Source organism: Ixodes scapularis, unplaced genomic scaffold (assembly GCF_016920785.2).
Source record: "Ixodes scapularis isolate PalLabHiFi unplaced genomic scaffold, ASM1692078v2 PGA_scaffold8__174_contigs__length_109621045, whole genome shotgun sequence".
Taxonomy (NCBI): domain Eukaryota; kingdom Metazoa; phylum Arthropoda; class Arachnida; order Ixodida; family Ixodidae; genus Ixodes; species Ixodes scapularis.
This window is the reverse complement of record NW_024609883.1, coordinates 53,258,545-53,282,218: the sequence shown is the minus strand read 5'-3', so window position 1 is coordinate 53,282,218 and position 23,674 is coordinate 53,258,545. Positions and strand designations below refer to the sequence as shown.

Sequence of the window (23,674 nt, the reverse complement as noted above, 5' to 3'; positions counted from 1 at the left end):
CACAAGCACCACTTAGACCATCATCACCATTTCGTTCTTTATCTATGTACCACTACTGCATCATCATTAAGTCGCAGTTACACTGTTCATACACCATAAAAGAACACGACGTTCACTGCAGGCAATGCAATATAGTTAGTCTGCGGGCACGCCGCACATATGTCTGAAGCCTTTTTGCTTCCTACATAAGTATGTTTCCAACATGTATGCAGACAGCTCCTGTATAACCAATATGACATGGCCGTGTCATACAAGGGATGCCTCAGACAATGGCTGCAGACTGTCCTTTGTATGATGTATGAGCAATTTGACCGATGTTGTGCACTCGGCGCGGCAGGTCTTCGTGGTACGGCCGACTGGCATTGCCGATGCGCCGCGGCTTTCGTGAGCAAAAATGAATACCAGTATATAATTGTAATTATAAGTGAATGAATGAATAAATAAATGAATAGTATAAAAATAATTCATTGCGAAATTAAATTAGATAAATTGATAAAAAATAAATTATTTAATAATTAGCGTATCTTCACGGATGCCTCAGTTTTTTCGCCGGGACTCGGAGAGTATAGTTGAAAGCTGAAACTGTAGTACGTTTTGTGTGAAGCGCGCCCACCATTTGTATCTACGCTAATTTGTACGTTTGATGTTGTGCATATGTTATGTTTCTTCGTTTCATATTCAAGTGAGCGTCAATGTGAATACCCTCCTGGTTGTTTTGGGGCACATAAAATAAACATCATCATCATCATCATCATCATCATTATTATCATTATTATTAATACTGTAATGTCTCGGTTTTCTAAAGCAGTAGCCGCGCCTACCAGTATTATATATCGTTAATAATTCCTCGTTTTTAATTCAATTGTGAGCATACTGAATTTTGTAGCCAGCAATGTGTCGGTTCTTGGAAGCATCTGTTATAAAAGTGCGTAAAAAAAACAACTAAGAAAGCCATGAGCACTCACTTTGCACAATCTGGTTTCTTACTCAACTATATTTATGCTCTCTAGCAAGTCACTCAACTATATTTATGCTCTCTAGCAAGTCAAGGGGTGTATCCCAAGTCCAGGCGTCTTTTTTTTTTTCTCTTTGTAATGAATGGGAGAGTGTCCTTTCTTGGTGATTTCGCGTTGAACACCAATTCCGCAAGCTTTATACGCAGTGCACTGGTCAGTGGTAAAGTACCCTCAGTGTGGTTCACTTCTGTTTTTCCGCGCGTTGCCCGAGTGCAGAGACAAACTTTGCCAATGCCAGTCGCCCCGTAAAATGGGAATGATACACGTCCTACATCACTAGAGAGAGAGAGAGATTTGACCCCTGGGCCGTTAGAACAGAGAAAACTTCGTCGTTGTGATTGCGCAATCTTCCCCAAAATTTCTGGGTCAAACTGTCGCAACTTACCGGAGTTCGCCGGGAATCCTCCTTTTCACTTAGGTTTGACCGCTGCCAAACGTGGCATTTTCTCGTCGAAGCAGAGCTTGACCGGACCAGTTCACAAAGGCGAAGCAAGGATGTAACATGGGATTAACCGAACGAACCACGTTACGTTTATTTATTGAAGGCCTATTCGGGAGGAGGCGTCGAGGCTACCAGTCACCGGTACAAAATTCAATAAATATCTTCAACTATAACCGTGGATACACTGACATATTTTGTTCGCATTTTGTTAATTCCCTATCTCGCGCTTTTTTTGCTTTGAAAGCCACCGGCGCAAGCTGGGGTGAGAGACAGGTTTGGTAACTTGTGTGGTACGCCTTTCCCCCAGAGATAAATAAATGTGGTTACTCCTTACTCATCAAAGAATAACCAAAAATATGTTACTCCTTCCTTTTCTGGAAAAGTAACTGAGTAGTTACTCTGTTACCAAAAAAAAAGCCAGCGCAATCGTGTAACCTGCTACTATACAGTTTGTTTCACCTTAAAGGCCGACGACCAGACTCGAGATTCTGCAAGGCAGAAGATCCTCCTCACCATGGGAGAGGAGGAAAGAGGCAACGGCGGTCAGGGTAGAATGGGGGAGAGGAGGAAGAGAGGAAAAGTAGAAAGTGCGAACTGGTCGTCGGTCCTGAAGTAAAGACGCAGCCGACCCTCCAAGAACGAAGTATCGTAAAGGGGTATTCACACGAGGGAGAAATCCCGGGGATTTCTCCACGGCACGCGCATCCCGCGACGAAAACGTCAGGCTTTGCGATGTGCAAAAGCCTCGCGTTTTCGTCTCGTGATGCGCGCGTGCCGGGGAAAAATCCCCGCGATTTCTCCCTCGTGTTAACACCCCTTAAGGCGTTGCGTACAAGTTTGAGTCGAGGTACATAACGACATAGTGAATGGATGAGTTGTTAACCCGTTGGCTTAAGGCGCGATCTTGGCGACGTTCGAAACTATTAGCCCGTTCGACAGTAAGCTGAAATTTTCACCGACTAGCTAGGGCGTCCCTTGAGGACTGATATCAGAAATGGCTGTGGTGTGTGTGTAGCGCAGCCAAACGTAAGTTGATTTTTTTTTTATTGCCCATTTCACTTTTTATTACAATAGTCGCCTTGTGTTCGCTGACATTTTTTGCCGATTTGGTGCAGTGCGTTCAGAAAATAAGCAGCAGCTCAATTATGAATTATCAGATCTCGCGCATGCTTCCACATCCCCGTGACTCGGCATTTTCGAACTGGTTAATGAACTCTGTAAAAGTGTTTCCAATGAGGTAATCTAATTTTTTCTTCCGAATCTTATCTGATTTGTGAGGGCACCATAAATCAGCATTAACGCAAAAATGTATTTCGAATGTTTTATCTGTATTATTCTATCCAGTAACTAACAAGAGTTCGCTGATTCCAAAATAATAAAACATAATTACTTAGCACACTAAAAGACTCTGCAATTTTATTTATTCTACAAAGACAAGTCACAGTGTTTTATTTTCGTTAAAAAAAAGGTCAAATCAATTGAGTTCTGCGCCTATCAACAGTTATTCAACGTTTCCAACAAAAAATGTATTCAATGCCGAAGTGTCACATATAACCTAAATCCCAACAAATAAATCTCGGCGGATTTGTTAAATGTATCGAACCGCAAGGACCTTGGCAATGTTCTCGTCGGTATCCCACTCGATCACGACGACGACCGAAGAACGCCGTGACGAAGAGTGAAAACGTGTTGCAACCACCCGCAACGCACGACTTACTTTCTCCCGGGTTGCTCGAGAATACACATCCTGATACGCCAGTCATGACCGCGCTCCTCTAAGCGCCGCTAAGACTGGGCCGTTCATAAGAAGAACCGGTAGGACGAGCGTCCGTGCGATGGCATTTGGTGCTCCGCATTCGGATCTGACAGTCGCGACAACCCCCCACCGCTCTCGCCTTCTGCGGTTTAGTATCGAGTGCAGTTATTTATGTGCGAGCAGACACGTGGAAGTCCGCCATCAGACGCGATCGCGACGGAGGCAAGGCCGACAAAGTGCGGGCCGCCGTGGGCAGTCGTGGCTTAGAGACCGGCACACGAGTGCGATGCGTTTCGCTTCGAGACCTGCCGTTGTTCCCGGACAGACTGACGGAAAACATCAGATTTGTGTGCTACAGACGACAGGCTTCGCTCCATTCGGACAGGGGAGTTTAGGTGCCGTTTGGTCCGGCTTCAAAAGCTGTTCAGGTCGGTTCTTTCAATGGGACCAGTTCATGCTTTTGCATTAAAAAGTGTCGCTTTTTGGTTCGGTCTAGTTCCTCACTTTGTTGCCGGGAAACCTGCGCTGTCAGATTTTTTGTTTGTGTGTTTTATGACGTCTGCGACTTCTACTGTTCTCGGTCGTGAAAATTGTTTTCAGCGTACAACAAGCTATAGCACATTAGTACCAGTGTTGGCGGACACACGTTAGAAGTAACGGCGGTACGGTAACGCGTTACTTCTTTCGATAACGTAGTAACGCACTCATTACTTTTTGAAAGCAGTGGCGGGTAACGTAGTTACGTTAGCTATTTCAAGGGACGGTAACGTAGTCAGTTACGCAACTCATTTCTTCTTCTTCCCAAGACTTAAAAAAAATTACACTTATATACCTTTTCGGGTTTTTAGGCGCCAAACTGTGAGAACATTTCTTTTCTGCGTTTTTTTTTTTCTTTCGAATATTTAGGTGAAATCGTAAAAAAGATAAATTAATTATGTTCAGTTTCTGCATGATCATATCGTTGTTTCAAATTTGGACTCATGCACACCTGTACCATCAAAAAAGTAAAACGTGTTAATTCATCAAAAAGTAACGCAAAAGTAACGTGCGCTACTTTTCATTACAAACGTTAACGCATTCCTTTTATTTTGAGGCAACGTAGGTCGGTAACGCTTCCCTTTCATTTGCAAGTAACGAGTAACGGATTTCGTTACTTTTTTTTCGGTAACGCCTACAACACTGATTGTAACCTGCTCATCAATTGCTTACGATACTCCGCGTCGAGGTCGGAACTCCGGTCGAACTGGGGCCCTGATCTGGTGCCCCAAGCCGGACATTTCGCCCGAATGTCGGCGAGATTTCTGATCGCCGCGATTGGCCAATCGCGGCCGTCAAGAAATCTCGCCGACTTTGCTGCTGTACACTTGGCGAAAAACGTCGACAAGAAATCCGGCCGCTATGATTGGCCGGCGCTAAAGTCAACCGCGGCGTCGGCCAATCACGGCCGCCGAATTTCCCGCCGACTCTTTCGCCAAGTGTCCAGATTCGGGCCCCCAGTCTAAAAAAAGTCTGTGCGTTTACTTTCCCGCACAACACTCGAGAGCCAATCACCGCAACTCACGGAGGCAGCTCAGCGAATGACGATGCCGAAACATCTGTTTAGACCAAAAAACGCAGACTGAGTTGTGAGATTAAGCGATGCAAGCGTGACGTTTTGCATTGCTTAATGTCACAACTCAGACTGCGCTTTTCGGTCTAAACAGATGTGTCGGCATCGTCATTCGCTGAGCTGCCTCCGTGAGTTGCGGTGATTGGCTCTCGAGTGTTGTGCGTTAAAGTAGACGCACAGACTTTTTTTAAAGTGCATAGTGCCTATTATTCAGTATAGCATCAAAAATGTATTATCATGGCGCTTTTCTTTTTCCTTTTTTTCTTTTTTTTTAACTCTTATTAGTCCCTTAAATAAAAAGAAAAAACAATCGCTGTGCTTGATTGGTTACAACGAAGTTTAGCGTCTGCTGCAGTCGGAGTGCGGGCAGAGCCTTGGGTCTTGTTCGGAAAATAAAATCACGGTTAAGAAATAAAATTATAAACTGCTGAGTTTTTTCTTCTTGTTTTTTTTTTCATGTTTGTATTAATGTAAAAACGAAAAACGCGGCAGTGTGCTTTGCAATAGCAAATCTTGAGTTGTCAGAGAATATTCACTTTCCAGGACACAATATTGAACGGCAATAAGAAACCCAGTTAGGGGTAACTAAATCTATAACGTATAACACGTGGCAACGAGCAATATACAGGGTGTGTTTCTGAGAAAGCTTTCCAGCAATCCCAAAAAATATTCTCTTCAGAAATTAAAAAAAAAAAAGATATCTAAATATTTTGCGGAAACCTTCGACCGACGGTGTCAAGGATTGCAAAAACATACTAATTAGCGAGAGAAGTAACTAAGATTTACTTTTTTTTTTTTAATTTGTGAATACAACATATGGTTCAACTGAGAATCTTTCTAAGCACCGTCGAGAACCACTTAATCAACTCTTTTTTTTAAAGATCTAAGGCAATGGCAGCATTCTACGGCGTTCTGAAAAAAAAAGGTCAGTGTGGACGCAGCTGTAGGTTTCGGTCTTTTATTGGAGCGGATCTTTGTGCCCGCGGTCCTGCCACCCGGTGGTCGCGGCGCAAAGCCATCCGCCTTGCCTCCCTTCGTAAGGCAGAAGGAAGTATAGACCTATTTCACAAGGGCGTCGCCATCTTGAAATATCGTCGCTTCCGGTATGGGCGAAAGCATTATTTTGCAGTCTGCTAGCCAATAGGATACATTCAGGATATAAGCGTAACCGTCACCCATTTTCATTTTGTGAGCCCGTTATTTTCGTACTATTTGCAGTTTGAAACGTTTTCTTATTTTTTCGTCGCCCTTACCGCGTATGCCTACCAGGTGGCTGGGGGCGAGAGTAAGCAAGAAAAAAATAGCACACGTGCACTCTAAAAAATGTCTGTAAGTCTACTTTCACGCAGAACACTCGAAGAGCCAATCACCGCAACTTACGGAGGCAGCTCAGCGAATGACGATGCCGAAACATATGTTTAGACCAAAAAACGCAGTCTGAGTTGTGACATTAAGCAATACAAAACGTCACGCTTGCATTGCTTAATGTCACAACTCAGACTGAGTTTTTTGGTCTAAACATATGTTCCGGCATCGTCATTCGCTGAGTTGGCTCCGTAAGTTGCTGTGAATGGCTCTCCGAGTGGTGTGCGTGAAAGTAGACTTACAGACATTTTTTAGAGTGTGTGTTGCGCGTCTCGGCCATTGGGGAGCAGGACCGTGGGCGTGGATATACGCTTTTTAAGAAACCCGAATCTAGAAACGCGTCAAAATTTAGCGTTTTTACGGAACGCCGTAAAATGTTGCCCTCTCGCCTTATATCTATCTAAAAAATAAAAGTGTATTTACGAGTTTTCAATGATTCTTACCAAGTTTCTAAGTGTACCGTATGTATTATTTAAACGAATTCAAAAAATAATTTGTAATATTTAGTTAATTAATTTTCTAATTAGATTTTTTTTTTTTTTTTTGCAGTCTTCGCCGGTTGCCAAGGGTTGTAGTTTGTTTCCGCAAAGCGTTTCTCTTTATTTCGAAGATCGTATTTTTAGGGATTTCTGAAAACTTCCGCAAAAACACCCCGTATAACATGACACATGGCAACGGGCAATACATACCTTAACACATGGCAGTATAACGCATGACAACAAAACTGTTCAAAAGTGACGGCCAGATCTATACAAATATTTCACAAATTATTATAGTATTATTTCCAAATATAAATTCACAAAATAATATTTTCCGAACAATTGTGCACAACGCGTGGTATTGCACGAAAGAGAAGCACAAAATAATTTGCAACGTTCTATTTTTTTTCATGACGAAAATTGGTTCCTGACCACTAAAATCATATTTACACCGCAATATATAAAATAAACAAGAAATTGAGATTGTTATTTTAGTTTTATAGTATCTTTTTATTTATAAAGATGTAATTTAGTAAGTTACAAGCTAGGAAGATTCTTGTCTTTACTGTTAAGGCACCTACCTGACGTATTCTTAACAAGTGACAAGTATCACGAAACAAGTAGTATGATTAGTTGAAAATTCTAAAAGCTGAAACCAGAAACGTAGCAGGCAACTAAAGTCTGAGACGCCAACATCTGCTTCGCCCTGACGCCGCCTCAACTGGAAGTAGAAACGCGTCTTGGTTTCCAGCTCTTATGATGGAGTTTGACGTCTGACCCTCGCAAATCTGATGCCATGGCACGCCATGGCGTCAATTTAGCGCCTTTTCTTTTAGTCCCATTTCTCGAACCACGACGTCAATATGCCGGTCCTTGCGCAGAAGCCGCCGTGAATGAACAACCGCGCTCGGCTGAGTGTTGACGCAGCGCTTATGACCAGTCAACTTTAAGCTTTCATGGCAGATCCTTTACATCACGAGCGAATCGGCATCGATTGTGTTAAGCAACATCAAAGAGAGGAGCAAAATAGGAGAATCGAGTATCGATCGTAGAGCTTGAAAGATTAGGCGGTAAGAAAATAAGAGACAGGATTAGATGAAAACGTGCGAGGACGTCAGAGCGCCAATCTCAGAGTGGAAGGATTAGTGGGTAGAGGAAAGTCTATCCGTATTTGTCTTACACCGACTGTCTCTCTCCAATCAAAGCGAAAAAGAGCGTCGTTTGCTTATCGCGCAGCGTCCGGCGTTCGAACGCGTTCGAAGAGTGGAGGCAGTACACGTAGCACAGCGCGTTGAAAACTACAGAATACACAGAAAGAATAAAACACATGAAGGACGAACACAGACACACACAGTTCTTTTAAAGAACTGTGTGTGTCTGTGTTCGTCCTTCGTATGTTTTATTCTTTTTGTGTATTCAGTGGAGGCCGCTAGCCGTCTAGCCAGTATCCTTCCACCAAGAGCTCAGAGCTTGTTTTCCCATCTTCTAAATCTCCTTATCTGATACAACTCGAAGAAGGTACAGCTTCTTCAAGGTGTCGAATGCGCCGTAAATGAACACGCCTTGCGCGGATCTATTAGCCCGCGCTTCATACCCGTTGGCCACATAGCAAACTAGATCAGACGCAGAATTATCTCGTCCACTGGGAGCGACAATGCCTGCACCCTCCCAAGATCGCGCGCAAGTTATCCTTAAAGGCTAACACAAACGCAGACATAAAAAAAAGGACGGTGGCAGATTGAGATCTTCTTAAAGAACAATTAATCAGCGGGCACGCCTCAGATGCGCTCCGCCCGCTTGCTGGCACGCCAGCCCCGTACCTGGTTCCTGCCCAAGATGAAAGTGCGGTGGAAGCTTTGTGCTATAGTTGGACCAGCCATACCTCTACATTTCACCACGTGATCACATTCCCGCTGGTACAGTTACGGAGAAAGTAGGGTTGGGCGGGGTAAATGGAAGCAGTTTATTGGTCAGGTAAGCGCGTAGCTCTCAGGCGCGCTCTCAGGTTAAGGGTGAGCGGAGTATAGTGCAAATGCGCGATGCCGTGAAGGCCAAGGCCATACGGTCAAGGACAAGAGCGGCGTAACTTTTGCCGCTCTTTATGCACGAGCGCTCGTTCATTGGACCAGTGCTCGCGATGCAACCCGTTCGCACGTCTATTTTTGGCTGGGCGGCGGATTTGTTCTTTCTTGAGTGAGTTGGAACTCGATTGCGTGGACTTTGAAGTATGCCTTAAAGTGCTGTCACGCGAAATCCTTGATGTGGAGTGATCACATCTTGGCCATTCTACCGCGTGATTGTTTTTATGCTTTTGTTTTCTCAATGCACGCGCTTTAGGGTCTTTTCGAGCATACGCGTAGCACTATCTAGTTCTTCGTCGCTTTTTTACTACCCAGAAATATGTACTTTTGCGGGCACTGACGGCACAAAACCGATCAAAAGAGGACTGACGTCAGGATGTCCTAAATGTTTCTCTGCGAGGCATTCGCTTAGTTTTGTATGTTTGTCTGTCGTATGGTGGGCACGTGAGATGAGCTTGTTTTGTAACGCTCTTTTTTCGCCAAAAAGAGACTTCAGCCTCGGGCTCCTAGCGTTTACCTGTGTAAGAGGCATTTTGTTTACATTTTTTTCTTCTTTTTTTTTTTTTCTTTTGATTACGGGCCGTTGGCCCCTGAGACTCCACAGAGTGGTCACAACCGACGAACATCTCCCGGCATCACGTTCGCTTAGCACGTGGCACAAAAGTCACTATTCTGCCGTGGCGCGGGATGAAGAGCAGCTGAGAAATATGCATCGTTTGTTCGCAGCATATTGGACCTATGAAGTGGAACTTTTCGAATAATAACATTCAGCCTGTGTGTGGAACGACTTGTTTTTTAGCATCTGTGAGACAAAATCATCTGGATTTCATTGAGAGACAGTCACATGCTAACATTCCACGCAATGGTTTAGCCCCTGTGTTGAGAGAAGACGCGTTAACACGAAGTACCTGTATGCAAGACGATTTTGCTAAATATATCATCAAGAGAAGGCCCCTGCTAACATTTCCACAAACAAGTTGAGGCTCATGGATTGTTTTCGTGTCACGGTGGCCCCGTTGAAGTATGACGTAGTTGAGTTGAGGAAGAAACCAAAATGTAAATAGCTGAAGCATAATTACAATAAAAAAAAGTAAAGCCAGGGGGAAAAAGTAGAACTATTGGCACGAACCCCTTCGAAATCTAGTGCCTTCCACAATTAATGTGATTTGCTATATTTTGCCCCAACTCAGCTGCGTAAAAATTCAACGTGGCGGCCGTCACAAAAAAGGGTATATACAATCCCACTGACAAACTACGACATCGCGACAACATACTATAGGCGGCGGTAGGCTAAAATGCAGTGGAAGCTACGCCTCCTGAAAGCAGTCGATGTGCTCCGCCGGGCTTTCACTACAGATACGACAAAGTGCTATCGAAGACAGGAAGCGAGTGCTGGAGTGGAGAATTCAGTGCATTCTTACTTTGTTACCGAACATAGTCGTCTGGTTTCCAGGGGGCCATAGTCATTGGTATATCGTCGTCACTGTGACAGGCTCGCATACTCGATACACTTTCAGATCGACGTTAGATCCGAGTAGTCTATTTCCTCATTTATTTAATTATCTTTTGTTTATTTCAAATACCCTCAAGATAAGTACATTGAAGGGGGGAGAGAGCTCTAAAATATTAACCACAAAGTGCACATATTAGTAATAACGTGTTTAAACAAAATAATATCAGTGATGTTAGCATGTTAGTTCTAAGGAACATTTGAGATGTTCATTCATTCGTTCATTCATTCATTCATTCATTCATTCATTCATTCATTCATTTACTTATTCATTCATTCATTCATTGCTTTATTACTAAATTTGTTTTCAATATACGCAAAAACTGTTTGGACCCATAGCCGTTGAGGCTAGTCCGGAGTCATTAGAGTTGCAGGCAATAAACAATGGTCCCGTGGAAAACACCTTGACAGAAATATTTCATTGCGTCTGAGGGTCACAAGTTGGTACTAGAAGAATATACCTAAGAAGAATGGGTACTGGGGTAGAGAATTTCTTGGATCACTAGAAAGCTACGTTGCCGTGATGCTGGTTCCTCTAGAGACACGAACTTAAGATACGTGTGGCATGGCCCGTAATAATCACGCTTCTGACCTCGTGACTTGTTCTTCGCCGTTCTTATTAACTGGTGCATCAGTGTAAGTCGCTGCCTACGGAGCCGTAATTCATTGCTCGACTCTCTCCACCCGGAGTTTTTTTTTTTTTTTTTTTTTTTTTAAGCTGGCAGGCGACTATTGTGGAACGAAGCGCCCAACTGCTCAGTCCCGACAAGACAAAACAAGCGAGAGCCATTGTTCGTGGACACTTCAAAATACTAACTGCTAGACAAAATGGGCAATGAAACAGCATTTGCGAAACAACATTAAAAAGAAAAACAAAACTACTCGTATAGACGTGCTCGCACACCTCGTCGCAGCCTTTGGATACGAGTGTAAGTTTCACGCGGTACTACGGAAGCTTCTCACGTCGTAAGTATGGCATCGTAACAAAAACTCTGGACAAGTTTCATAAGAATATCACATGGATATTGTAGAGAAAATAGTCACGGGTATCCTAGTCACGAACACCGTAAGCAGGGGGGTCACACTGTTTAAACATCATACAAAAGACAGTTTGGCAGACACGAGTCACCGCAATAACCGTGGTTCGAATGCCACATGCAACACGCGGCATTGGAACCACGGTTATTGCGGTGACTCGATGTTTGCAGCCTGTCTCTTGTATGGTCTATGAGCAATGTGGCCCCGGCTTAAAAGGTTCGCAGGGTTGCGACGAGTTCCGATCATCTTATTACAGCGCTTCACAGCCGATACGATTGCGGCGTCAGCCAATAAGAATGACCAAGAACCAATCATCAGGCTTCTTCGTTAAATTCTTATCCAGTTTCGTATACGACAGAGCATAAGGATAAGATAACAAGCCGCTGTTCTCTCTGCATCCCGGCTACAGTGACGGTGACGCTTTCCTTGGTCACGGTAATCTCAAAGTTGGCTCGTAATGCTAGCAGTCACTAAACAATCTGCAACATCTCCACCTTAATCTGAGCGTCGGTAGAACGGCCACCTTCGCCCCACGAACGAACCGACACACGGGCCGCTCATTTTCGTTTTTCAAGGTCATCACAATTAGTCACCGAGTAAATAAAGGATGCCACTTTGGCAACAGCGACGATCTTGAGTTTATCGGCAGCAGCCAATCACCAACTCGCATCGCATAAAACGCGATGAGTCGATCGCAGAGAGAGCCACTCTAAAAAGGCTGTGCGTCTACTTTCACGCACAACAGTCGGAGAGCCAATCAGCACAACTTGCGGAGGCAGCTCAGCGAAGGACAATGCCGAAACATATGTTCAGACCAAAAAACGCAGTCTGAGTTTTGACATTAAGCAGTGCAAAACGTCACGCTTGCATTGCTTAATGTCACAACTCGGACTGCGTTTTTTGGTCTAACATATGTTTCGGCATCGTCATTCGCTGAGCTGCCTCCCTAAGTTGTGCTGATTGGCTCTCCAAGTGTTGTGCGTCAAAGTAGACGCACAGACTTTTTTTTAGAGTGTATGCAGGCACCCGAAACATTGGACGCACTTTCTGCTCCGATGCTTCATTCCAGAAACCCACCGCCGAAAAGCGGGCCCGTCTTGGTTTTCCTAGTTCAGCGGAGGTCTAACTAGGTTGTAATTAGAAGGACGGCCTCGGGGCTTAATCGGCCGTGAAAGGAATGACTTGCTGTCTTTTTTCACGTGCCCAGACCTATTATGTGCACGAGACAAAACGCTGGTGCACCCATTTTGGGCGCGCAACAGTCGCGAAAGTCAAGGCTACAGGGCGAGGCGCCTTGTCCTGAGGCAAATCGGGTCTGCGCATCCATCACTATTAAGGCGCGGCCCACTGGGACTTTCCTCTAGCACATATTTTCTGTCTGGTCACATATTCAGAAACTTTTCAGCAGTTGGACTTCCATGATCCGAATTATTTTTCTTATAGATGCCAGTCTGGTAGGCATGCGACATAGCTGTGGTCACTGACCTGTACTTCTGCTTCGGAGTTAATGGTCTTGCTCCGCAAGAAAAGCAAGTTAAAAAAACTGGTCATACAAATACAATGTCCTCGTTCTTCTACGAGGATGTTTTGATGAGGTTGCCGGGCGTCGCTTTCTGTGGAGTTACCGGACGTCCAGTACTTCTGTTCGCACCCGTGATCTCGCTGGCAGATTACACAAAAAATACGCAGATGTTCGTGCGGGTTACTATTGTTTAATAAAGTAAAACATTAGAGTAGCTTGTTCAGTTTGATAAGGACCGGAAAGCACAGATTGTGTTTTGTGAATTATCTGGGCACAAACTCTGTTGTTACTTCATGACGTCACATCACTAAGGTTACACACCTTTATGGTGTAAACGGACGTCACGATGTAACGTGACGTGATGGTGCCACTTGGCGTCACAGGGTCACTTGAGCTTGAGGCCTCACGAGACCCTAACATGACGCGACCTCTTGGTGTCATGATGATGTCATGGCGGCATGGCGTCCCCGGACGTTATTGTAAAGTCACGCGACGTCCATGACGACGTCATCATAACGTCGTATTACTTCATAATGGCGCCATTATGACGTCATCACGACGTCACCATGACGTCATAGTGCCCTGTGACGTCACGGAGACGTAATGATGACGTCATTGTGTCACGGCGACTTCATACTGACTTCATGGTAAGACGGGACACCAGAGCCTTTCGTCCCTGTTCATCATGGTGGAACTTCATGACGGTTCGGTGTGACGGTTCTCTGCAACGGTGTTCTCATAAAAGTAGGTTGATAAAACACATTGGTGAAATAAAACTTTCGAATTAAGAAGTTTACGGAAGTAATACACAGCACAATATCGGAACCTTGGGGGTCACGTTGGGCAGGAGTGCAAACTTCGAATCCTGTGTCTGGTCCTCATCAAGCTAGACTAACAAATTTATCTGGGTTCGTAACGAAGACACTTTCCAGGAATCCACAAAGTTCCCGTCCCAGATGCGTAGGGTTCAGGGACGTTGCGATGTCGTCGTCATGAAGTGACAAGACATACTCCGGTTACAAGTTGACAGGTACATGCTCCTAACACGTTAATATAATGAAGGCATGGTTTCAAATTTCTATCAATCAAATTTGAGGATGCACCATTAGCGCCGATATGTTTTAGTGGTGCCCTGCTGCCAGTGCGTGACGACATCACCAGAATTTGCCTCGCCGTGGCGCCACCAGTCGCGATTCTGGCTGCGTATCATTAGCTGCCACTTCAAGTTCAATAGTGCGGACATTTAGCAATTCTTTACCGTGTTCCCTGTACCGCACTACCGGAGCCTTTGAAACATGCTTTAAAGCGCGCGCGCTTTGCGGTCACGGTATCACCCAGGCGAGCGTTTAAAAGCATGTTTCAAAGCTAGTGCGGTACGCGGAACAAAGTAACGGTTTGCTAAGCGTCCCTATTATATATAAAAACGCACAGTAAACGCTACGAGTGATCGCGTCCTTAAATCAACACAGTCGAAGTTGACAGTTCGTTGATTCTCATAGGCCCACCGTTTGTTCAATCGTGATCTGCCCGTTTCGATCTGGATGAGCATCTTATCTGCGTGGTCGATTATCACTACCGCGGTTCGCGCGTTAACAGGCCAGCGGTCGCACTGCACTGGCTACCTTTTATATCTACAACTGAGAGACAAGTCGCCCATAGGGTGCCTCAATGACTTTCTGTGTAGGGTGATGCCACCCTTTGTAATACCCGATGCCGACAGCACGCGATCACAGAGAAAATACAAAGAAATCGACGAAAACAAGAATGTCGCCGTAGCACAGTCAGCGCCAAGAGCGTGTGCAAGGACACTCTCTTTCACGCGCCTCAGAACAAAAAAGAACAATACACGTTCGAAACAAAATGGCCAGATATCATCACCCTAAGCAGAACGCACATGAAGGCAACCTAGTCGCCCATAGAGGTTGACTAATTTACTGCTGTCTAAACATGCATATAAAACAATAACTTACTTACAAGCACGTGGAGTGGGCGCTTTGCCTTTAGCGTGAGCTTGTTGCCTTCCAACGGGCCTTGCCTCTACGTGCGCCAAAGTGCTATCAAAGGCAGAAAGCACGCGCTGTGGGCGGTGCACCTACTAAATTTTTAACTTATCACAAACTGCAAAAAAAATTAATTACAAAATTTTGAACTTGTGGTAGAACTGGAATGCTTAGTTAGCTCAGTCACTTTTTATAGTGCTTTCTTTCATACTTAAGTAAACACTCTATTGAACGGTCCTCGTAACGCTTCCTAAAAAAAGAAAGAAATCTGAATATAGCCCTTCTAACCAGGAACCTGAGACACGTTTTAATGGTTCTGCATCGCTTGACCCAGATTATTTTCTGACGGCCCGCGCAGTTTATAGTCGGCTTCCTCACACGAACCGATCGCGTTCGCTGACTGTGAAATGAAGCGCCGAATGCCAACGAGGGGCGGTGGAACGCACGCTGCAGAAAAGAAACAAAAACATAGCAGAAAGATAACAAGAACGCGACCGAAATAAGGAAAGCAGGGCGAGTGATACCCACATACGAGGTCCTTAGGAGACACAAAGTTCTTCTTTCTTTCTTTCTTTTTTTTTTTTTTGTGCTCCTCGCATGCCTTCGCGGCGTGGTTGCTATCGCAACATTTCTTCTCCATCTTCGGTTTGCTGACAGTGTCGTTTGTGTTCCATATTAGAAGGACGTCCAATGAGCGATTGTTCAGCTACACTGTGCTTGAGGTGGAAAAGAGGGTGTGAGCGCAACGCGGAGCAAGCGTAAATAATTATTGACCTACCAGACGCGGGAGGCTTAAATCTGAATTGCTAATCACACTCATAGTTACATTTCGGAGACTGGGGGCTAGCAGTGATACTGCACTTCTTATATTTCTTATCTACAGCTTAAACACCGCACGCCCCCATTGGGGTTGACTAACCTCCCTCAGAACACAGACACCACAGTTGATTGCGTTTCAGACATCAAATCACTTTGGTTGAAATTAAAAATAAATTGACCATCGTTCTCTTTGTCACGAACCTCCACAAAATACTGTCGATAATTCCAGTACGCCCCAGATATATCTGAAGATTTTAAATGACTTTGACAGTGTTTATTTGACCCTTATTTTACTTATGAGATGAATTAGCCCTCGTTTTTATAGGTCTTCATCTGTGTTGACATTTTCTGGAACAGGACGAATCAATACTCTTAATTGTAGTAAGGCAATCAGACTAGTAAACAATAGAAGCGAAATTCCAAACTAATTACGTTTTATTTCATCAAGCACAATCTTAAATTGCACACAACGCGAAAGAACTACGTTCAAAGCCAACATCATATATAAAGAGTACAAAAGAATCGCACAACACACCCTAGACTTATCCGGAAATTTAAATAATAACTTGTCTTGCCCTATCTCATATTAACTTATCGCGATGGTCGCTCTTCGACCCTTTTTTTTATTTCACATTTTATACATTCTTGCAGACATGCGGCAAGTAAAGGTTCTTTGCTTCGTTGCTCTGTCGTCGATGGATGTTTCGTCGCTGCCGGGCGTCGCTCGTTGAAAAGCTTCCGGACGTACAGCAATTCCGCTCACACCTGTGACTTGGCTGGCATACCACCAAAGCGCAGAGAAGGTTGTAAAGATGAAAACTAATTTAATAGAAAATTCAGGACTATCAATCAAGCAAGGCTTCAGAAATAATACGGTGCCAGATATCGGCTCACTTGTTGCCGGAGTGTGGGTTAGGAGGGAGTGGCTGAGAAGTCCGTCTCTCCCCGCTCCTAGTTCCAGACCAAAGGTACGTTCACACTCTTGCAACCGAGTAAAACTGAGAGAGACAAGACTGGTTTTTAAGCCTTTTCGACGTCTTATTACCAGCTCCGTAGCAGCGCATCCAGTTCTAAGACGTCGTAAGAGGCTTAAAACCCAGTCTGGTCTCTCTCGGTCTTACTCGGTCGCAAGAATGTGAACGAGCCTTAACTCAATCTGCGGGCAAAGACCAAAGGAAATCTCTCAAAACGAGGCAACCGCAAACAAACCCAAAGCAAACTTCTAAAAGCGAAGCAAGCGACAAGCAAAAGCAAAACAAACTTCTAAAAGCGAAGCAAGCGACAACAGAACCAGAGCAAGTGGCAAATGAGTTTGTAGGGACCCACTTTCACGCCGCGCATAAAAGACAAGAAGGACAAGCGCGTGGAAGTAATGGAAGTGGAAGTAATAGAAGTTTTCCAGGAATACGTTAAGAAGGTCCCGTTCTGTCGCACGTAGGGTCCGGGTAGCCGCGGAAGGGTCGCTGTGGTGAGGCGAAGCCGGTCTCGGGTCCCGGTCCTAATTCACACAAACGGTCGCCCGCTTCCAGATGGCCCCCGCTTTAGTTAGCGAGCGGATGACACCGGACACCAGGCGCATCTTCGAGGAAAGCCCGTTGGTCCGAGCCAGTTTTGTTCTTTGTCATTCCGCCGCTTTATATAACATGGAACCATTTTAAAGGAAAATGACTGGGGTTTAGCCGCACAACCTCACACGACATACATCGTATAAATTTAGATTCAAAAGCCTTGTCATGCGCAAAATATTGCGAATCGAAACTTTTCATGTTCGATTGTTGGCAGAAAGAAAAAATGGGTTCGTTTATCTTAAAAATTAACGGAAGAACACAATTTAGATGAACGAACAACTTTCAGAATTTCCACTTTGGTGAAGAACCAATATCTGTAATACCCCCCCCCCCCCTCCCCTCCCCTCCCCCCAAAAGCCATGTCTGGGACCGCCACTGACCGCACCTGAGTACAAGTACCAGAAACTAAGATTTTGAGTTCGCTACCCACGGCATCTGTCTTATGACGACAGCATGGCCTCCGAGATTTTCGCGCGCTGGGGCTGCGAATCTCGGAGGCCATGACGAAGTGAGCCTGATTGGCGCAACACCCAACAGATGGCGGGAGCTGTTGATGTACCCAGCATAACCTTACAGGAAATCTGCCTTGTTTGTTATGCGCTCATTCAATGTATGTTAGACGTAAAATAAACAAATCACACGTTACACTCAAAACGCCCGTTCCACATTTCATTGGAAGACTGGTTTTCATATCGGAGACAATTTTCGGCACCCTCGCTTTTACCTGCTTCCATCTGTCGACTGTTGACCGTTCAGAGATGTTCTTTTAGCGGACGGCCGCCCTAGGTATCAGATTGGCGCTCTTTATTTCTACTCCTTATCTAGATAAGCTTAATCTTTGAAATTATGATACACAGAACACATCATCCTCGGCCACCTCTTCAAAATATCTTAGCGCATACCCCTTCCAGACGGGCCCCTAAAAGGACCTTAACGCCAAAGGACCTTTAGTGTAAATGTCATTTAAGCAGTGCGACACGGAAACTCAGGTGGCACCTGACCTCGGGGGGGGTCACGTGACCTCGGAGGGAGGGGGGTCACATGACCTCGGGAGGAGGGGGGGCCACGTGACCTTGGGGGGATCATGTGACGTCGGGGAGGGGGTCACGTGGCCTCGGGGGGGGGGGGGGGCACATGACTCCTTTCCCCGAGGTCACCGAAGGTACCCGAGGTCCTCCCGAGGTCTTCCCCAAGGAACCCGAGTTTTTCCCGAGGTCCTCCTAAAGAAACCCGAGGTCCTCCCGAGGTCCTCCCGAAGGATACCGAGGTCCTTCCGAGGTCCTCCCAAAGGAACCCGAAGTCCTCCCGAGGTCTTCGAGAAGGAACCCGAAGTTCTCCCGAGGTCCTCCCGAAGGAACTCGAGGTTCAATCGGGAGAACCTCGGGTTCTTTTGGGAAATTTACCCGTAATGCACCGCGCGGTTACGCTGACGGCGACGGCGACGCCGCTCAAGCCGGAAACGGGCGCCTAAGGACTGCGCTCTAAAAAGTTAATGAACAAACTTTCGTTCATTGTCTGACTTTGAATGTACTTGTGGTTTGGCAAGTTGCAAATGAACGTTTTGAACCATGGTTAAAAGCGCTAAAACGACGAACACGAGAGAGAAGACCAGTGAGCGCCCGTGTTTGTCTTCTCTCTTGTGTTCGTTTTTTTTAGCACTTTTAACCGTGGTTCAAAATCATTATCTGACTTATTAGGATGATCAGCACCCATATTATATTCGCATGCCCGAATTCCTCTCTCGCACCAGCCCCATAAGTGTAGCTTTTTCAGCTGTTTTAAGTGTATAAAAAAATTGTTAAAACAAACAAAAAACAGACAGAAAAACAAGCAGCTTTTCTATTCTGTGTAAACTGCGGAATCTGAAAATTGTTGAGCCCATTCTCTTCTGACTCGGAATTAAATGCACTACGCCCTTAATTATACCTCCCGAGGCGGCTCTGTGTACTCCGTAAAACTCAGTGGAAGGAACAAAAACAAAATATTATCTATACAAGCCAGGAAATGAGGCGGGACTGCTAAATATAATGGAGAAACTAGCGCGCGCGCGCTAAGAACGAGAACTTATACACTACGCCAACGAGGACCGCACACCGCCGACGTCTCTATCCTCGTGGACCCGTTGGCGGGAGGCTCACGGTTTCCCTCGGGGCGTTTTTCACTCCACGATCTCACGGTCCGGTGGCGCTTCCGCGAGGCAGAACGTTCCTTATAATAAGAGAAGGATTTGACGCCGCCCGGCCATTCCCGACGTGGTCACGGCAGCGTGGAGAAAGTCTGGCTGGTCCGTTTCGTGATCGCATTCTAAAATGGTGGGGAAAAAAACGAAAAACAAGAACGCGGGCGGCGTTGCGTTTGCGTGCCAGTTCGCGGACTCTCGCTTTCGAAAACAAACCGCGTGCCGCCGTTTATCCGGTCGAGCGAAAGGTGAGAGAGCACGAACAGTCAGACTCACAAGGCCTTCCCATTGTACCGATGTTCGTTCTTGTAGCGAAAGGTTCGCGTTTCATAGCTGGGTTTGTTGTCCGCGCGTCCTTTTTCGCTCGCGTGTACGCTTTCTTGCTGGGACAGAATGCAGCGGATTTCGCATCGACGGAGACCCGCCCAAGAGCGGACGACGATCAAGTTCTGCTCCTTGCACCTAGGGTTCAATGGCGGGCACTTTGATACTTTTAGACCCAGGTTACTATAAAAAATTTAAAAAAAAAAAAACTTTTTTAAATTTTTGTTTAAACACAGGCTTCTCGTGTAAGGCTCGTCAAATTATGAGGTGCTGGAGAAAACCAGCCCTCAACGTTATGTCCTTATTTCTAACTCCTGTTGTTCGCGTTCCGCACATTAAAAAGCACGCGGGAAGGGCCTCGGCACGCACCTCGTATCGCTGCGCCGCAGTTTTCGTCCTCAGCATAAAGGCCGTCTGCTTTCATCGCCGCCACCATGACAACGACTGCCGATTTTCCGAGCGCCATCTGCTAGCCTAAGTTGAATAATTTGTAATAAGCAGCCAGGACACAGACTATCGCCGCCAAGCGGCGTGAACGCAGGCGGGGGGTGGCCTAACAGGCTCCCTAGTGATACACGCGGCGCCGTCCGAAAAGGTTATTCGGCGTTTGTTGCTATGGTGACGGCGATGACAGCAGGTGGCATTTTTGCTGCGGAAGAACACCGCGGCGCAGCGATACAAGGTGCTTGCTGAGGCGCTTTCCGCATTTGCTTTTCAATGGGCGGAACGCGAACAAAAACAGTTCGAAATAAGAACTTAACGGAGGAGGCTGGTTTTCTCTAGCGCCTCATAATTTAACAAGACTGATACGAAAAACGCTTCTTTTGATTTTTTTTTTTTGAATTCCGCGATTTTAGTTTAATTCATAATATGAGGTCTAAAGCATTAAATTACCCAATGGCGCTGGGGCACCGAATTCTGGCGTCGTCTACTATAGTGACTGACAGCTCAAGAAATGCGGGGCGTGGCATGTCCCGCGCATCTCATTATCGGTCCATAGCCAATCAGATTGCCTAATCAGGCGATAAGTATTCCGAACAACCAATCAAAAAGCAAGGATAGTCAGCATGATAAGCCACGCCCCGCGTTCCTTGTGCTGTTAGTGATTGTAGTCGTGGCGACAGCTTTCTTACTATTTCTGCAGCCGTCGGAAATCAACCCCCTGTTGCACGAACGAGTATCCTTCCTTCAAAAAGGACATGGCGTCTGCGGCGGTGGAGCTTCATTGAATGAATGAATGAATAAATGTTTAATATAGAAAGTTATATCGAGCGAATTCGACTTCATCGTCCACGTGACCTATCCTTCTCAGCTTTCGCGCGTTCCCTCACATGTGTGGAGAGACGCGTTTTTCTCGGGAGTCCTACGACAGAACGCTTTCAACCTTCAATTTAGCGGTGCGACTGTTTTATTCCACCAAAAATTCCTTCTATAGACTAAGCATATTATCTCTGTAAGGTTTGAAAGATGTCTAAATTTAATAATAAAGCATTATTTTTTGGGGGGGAGGGGGGAGGGGGGTTGAATTTTTATCAATTATTTTTACCAAAGTAGACAGAAAAATTTATTAGAAAAGCGTGTTATATGTTATGTGACAATATGCTGTACAAGTCAGCGCAAGCATAGTACAGAATAGAAATTATGTACGTCTTACCACTGATCTCATCGGTAGTTTGAACAGAAAATAGCAGCGAGAGAACAAAACAAATGATGGCAGAAATAAAGGATCACCATGCGAGCCTTCTCGTCGACAAAGCTAATCCACTTCTTGCCACAATTCTTGGTCTGGCGATATATCTTTAGTCATCACAACGCGATAGGTTCTACAGAATGTTCACATGGGCGTAAAAATTTGAAGGTATCACACAAGGTAAACCCGACGTCAAGACATCGGTTGTTAGTCTGCTTGGACATAGTCGTTTTGTTTTGTTTCCTACTCCCAAGTCTACTACTGTCTACCCTAAAATGCGGAGACATATCGATATGTAAACCAGTTTTGAGGTATAATCGCTGCGGCTTCAGGAGCGCACTTCCTTTTCTTGAGCCCGGGGATGATATTGCAGCTGCTGCAGTGACCAGTTTAGCTTTGAGCAGACAGCAGCGGAACAATATTTGGGTAACCGAGTGACGGCGTTAATAAGTTTGAAGAGCGCTTTTCACTACCTTGGAGAAAAACTTAAATTTCAGTTTCATCAAGGTGAAGTGAGCTTGCTTCGCTTCGTTTTCCAGGCATCAACGCGCCAAGGACCCACGGAATCTCCGGCAACCCTCTTCCCAATCCCCGCCTGGTCTCGATCGGCATCCGGCAGTCGCCTCCGGACCCTCGGTACCGACGAACGCACACTCACCTGTTCATGGCCTACGGACAACTCATTGACCACGACATGTCGCTCAGCCCAGACGCCAGAGGACGTACGTGAGGATACTGGTCACCGGTTGAACTTGGGTCATATTCGCGCGAAGCCGTATTCGTGTGTTTTCAAAAAGAATTTGCCATAAAAATATCCGTCGTGCCTGTCGGCAAGGTAAAGAAGTCACTGTCACCATGCTCATATAGCATACAATCCGGAGCGCAAGTTCGTCTGCTTCTTGCAGAGGGGTTGCGAAGATTTTAAAATGCCAAGCTCTTATGGGCTGATTGAAACAAATAGTGGGTAGACCTCAAGGCATCTAGCATTAAGGTCTACCGACTATCCTTTCAGTTCAAAGCCATTTAGAGCTCGGCGTCGTTCTGACGTCACCTCAACTCCTGCGCAAGAAGCAGACGACTTGCACTCCGCATACAAACGGTGTTCGCAAAGTGGAGAGCAAGTCGTCTGCTTCTTACACAAGGGTTGCGATGACGTCAGAAGGACGGCGAGCTCTGATTGGCTTTGATTGAAATGATAGTTTGTAGACCCCGATGCTATACGCCTTGGCGTCTATCCACGATTTTTCTTGGAGCGCAGCTCTTAGGCGACCGTTTCCAGCTTGAGCGGCGTTGGCGTCGCCGTCGCCGTCGGCATCGGCGTGACCACGAGCCCCCTCCCCAAGGACCTCGGGAGGACCTCGGGAGGACCTCGGGAGGATCTCGGGTTCCTTCGGTAGGACCTCGGGAGGACCTCGGGTAGGGGGGATCACGTGACCCCCCCTCCCGAGGTCACGTGACACCCCCCCCCCCCCCCCCCCGAGGTCAGGTGACCCCCCAGTAGCCTTCCCTCCTCCTCCTCAAGAGTACGCTCTAATGGACCTTTTTCCCGTAAGCGTCTGCGCACGCGCACACCCTTTCCACTTGACCTTGACCGCCCCTTCGCCATTTTTGGGGGGCACTGTTTTCTTGCGACACTAATCTGTTCTTATGGGAGAAGGCGAGTCCGGTTGCCCTCCATTTGTAGTAGGCGGCGAAACCGTCATGGGGCACTCCTTACTGGAAAAAGGTCCATTCGGCGTTACAGGGAGTTGTAAACGGCTTTCACTTTCTTTGACCAGCCAATCAGAGCTCGGCGTTCTGACATCATCGCAACCCCCGAGCAAGAAGCAGACGAACATGCGCGCCGAATCGACGTGACGTCAGACGTGTGTCAAGTATGTTCGAAGCACGTTCGCTTCAGACGTTTGAACGCTTGGAGGATGTATGGAGACCGTTTTGTACATAACCACAGCCGGATTCACACTCTTCATGCATCTTACAAAAGGAAGGGTGTTCGCTGCGGACGTTATTACATAATTATTGGCGGACAGGTCTCAGGTGTGTCGGAAGCGGAGGCACGCGGTTTCGAGAAGCTCGTTTTAGCGAACACCGTTTTACCGACCCCGGTTTATCGAATGCCTTTATAGAGAACCCAGTTTAGAGAAAATGGTGATGAGCCTCCTTTTAGCGAATTAGGCCGCCGCGAAGCGGCGTGTACGCGTAAATCAGGTGAGTTAACATTTTTGAAATAAGCCGCCGCAGACTGCCGCCGCCAAGCGGCGGAAGCGCAGCGGGCG

At 46.0% G+C, this 23,674-nt stretch overlaps 1 protein-coding gene across 1 annotated transcript in view; it reads left to right on the top strand.

Annotated features, from left to right (window-relative positions):
* The window catches only part of LOC121833578 (chorion peroxidase-like), a 42,208-nt gene that overhangs the window by 8,120 nt on the left and 10,414 nt on the right, over positions 1-23,674 (top strand). The window contains exon 3 of the mRNA XM_042286984.1: positions 21,938-22,120. Coding sequence (XP_042142918.1) covers positions 21,938-22,120 — 183 coding nt within the window. The remainder of the gene's footprint in view (positions 1-21,937; positions 22,121-23,674) is intronic.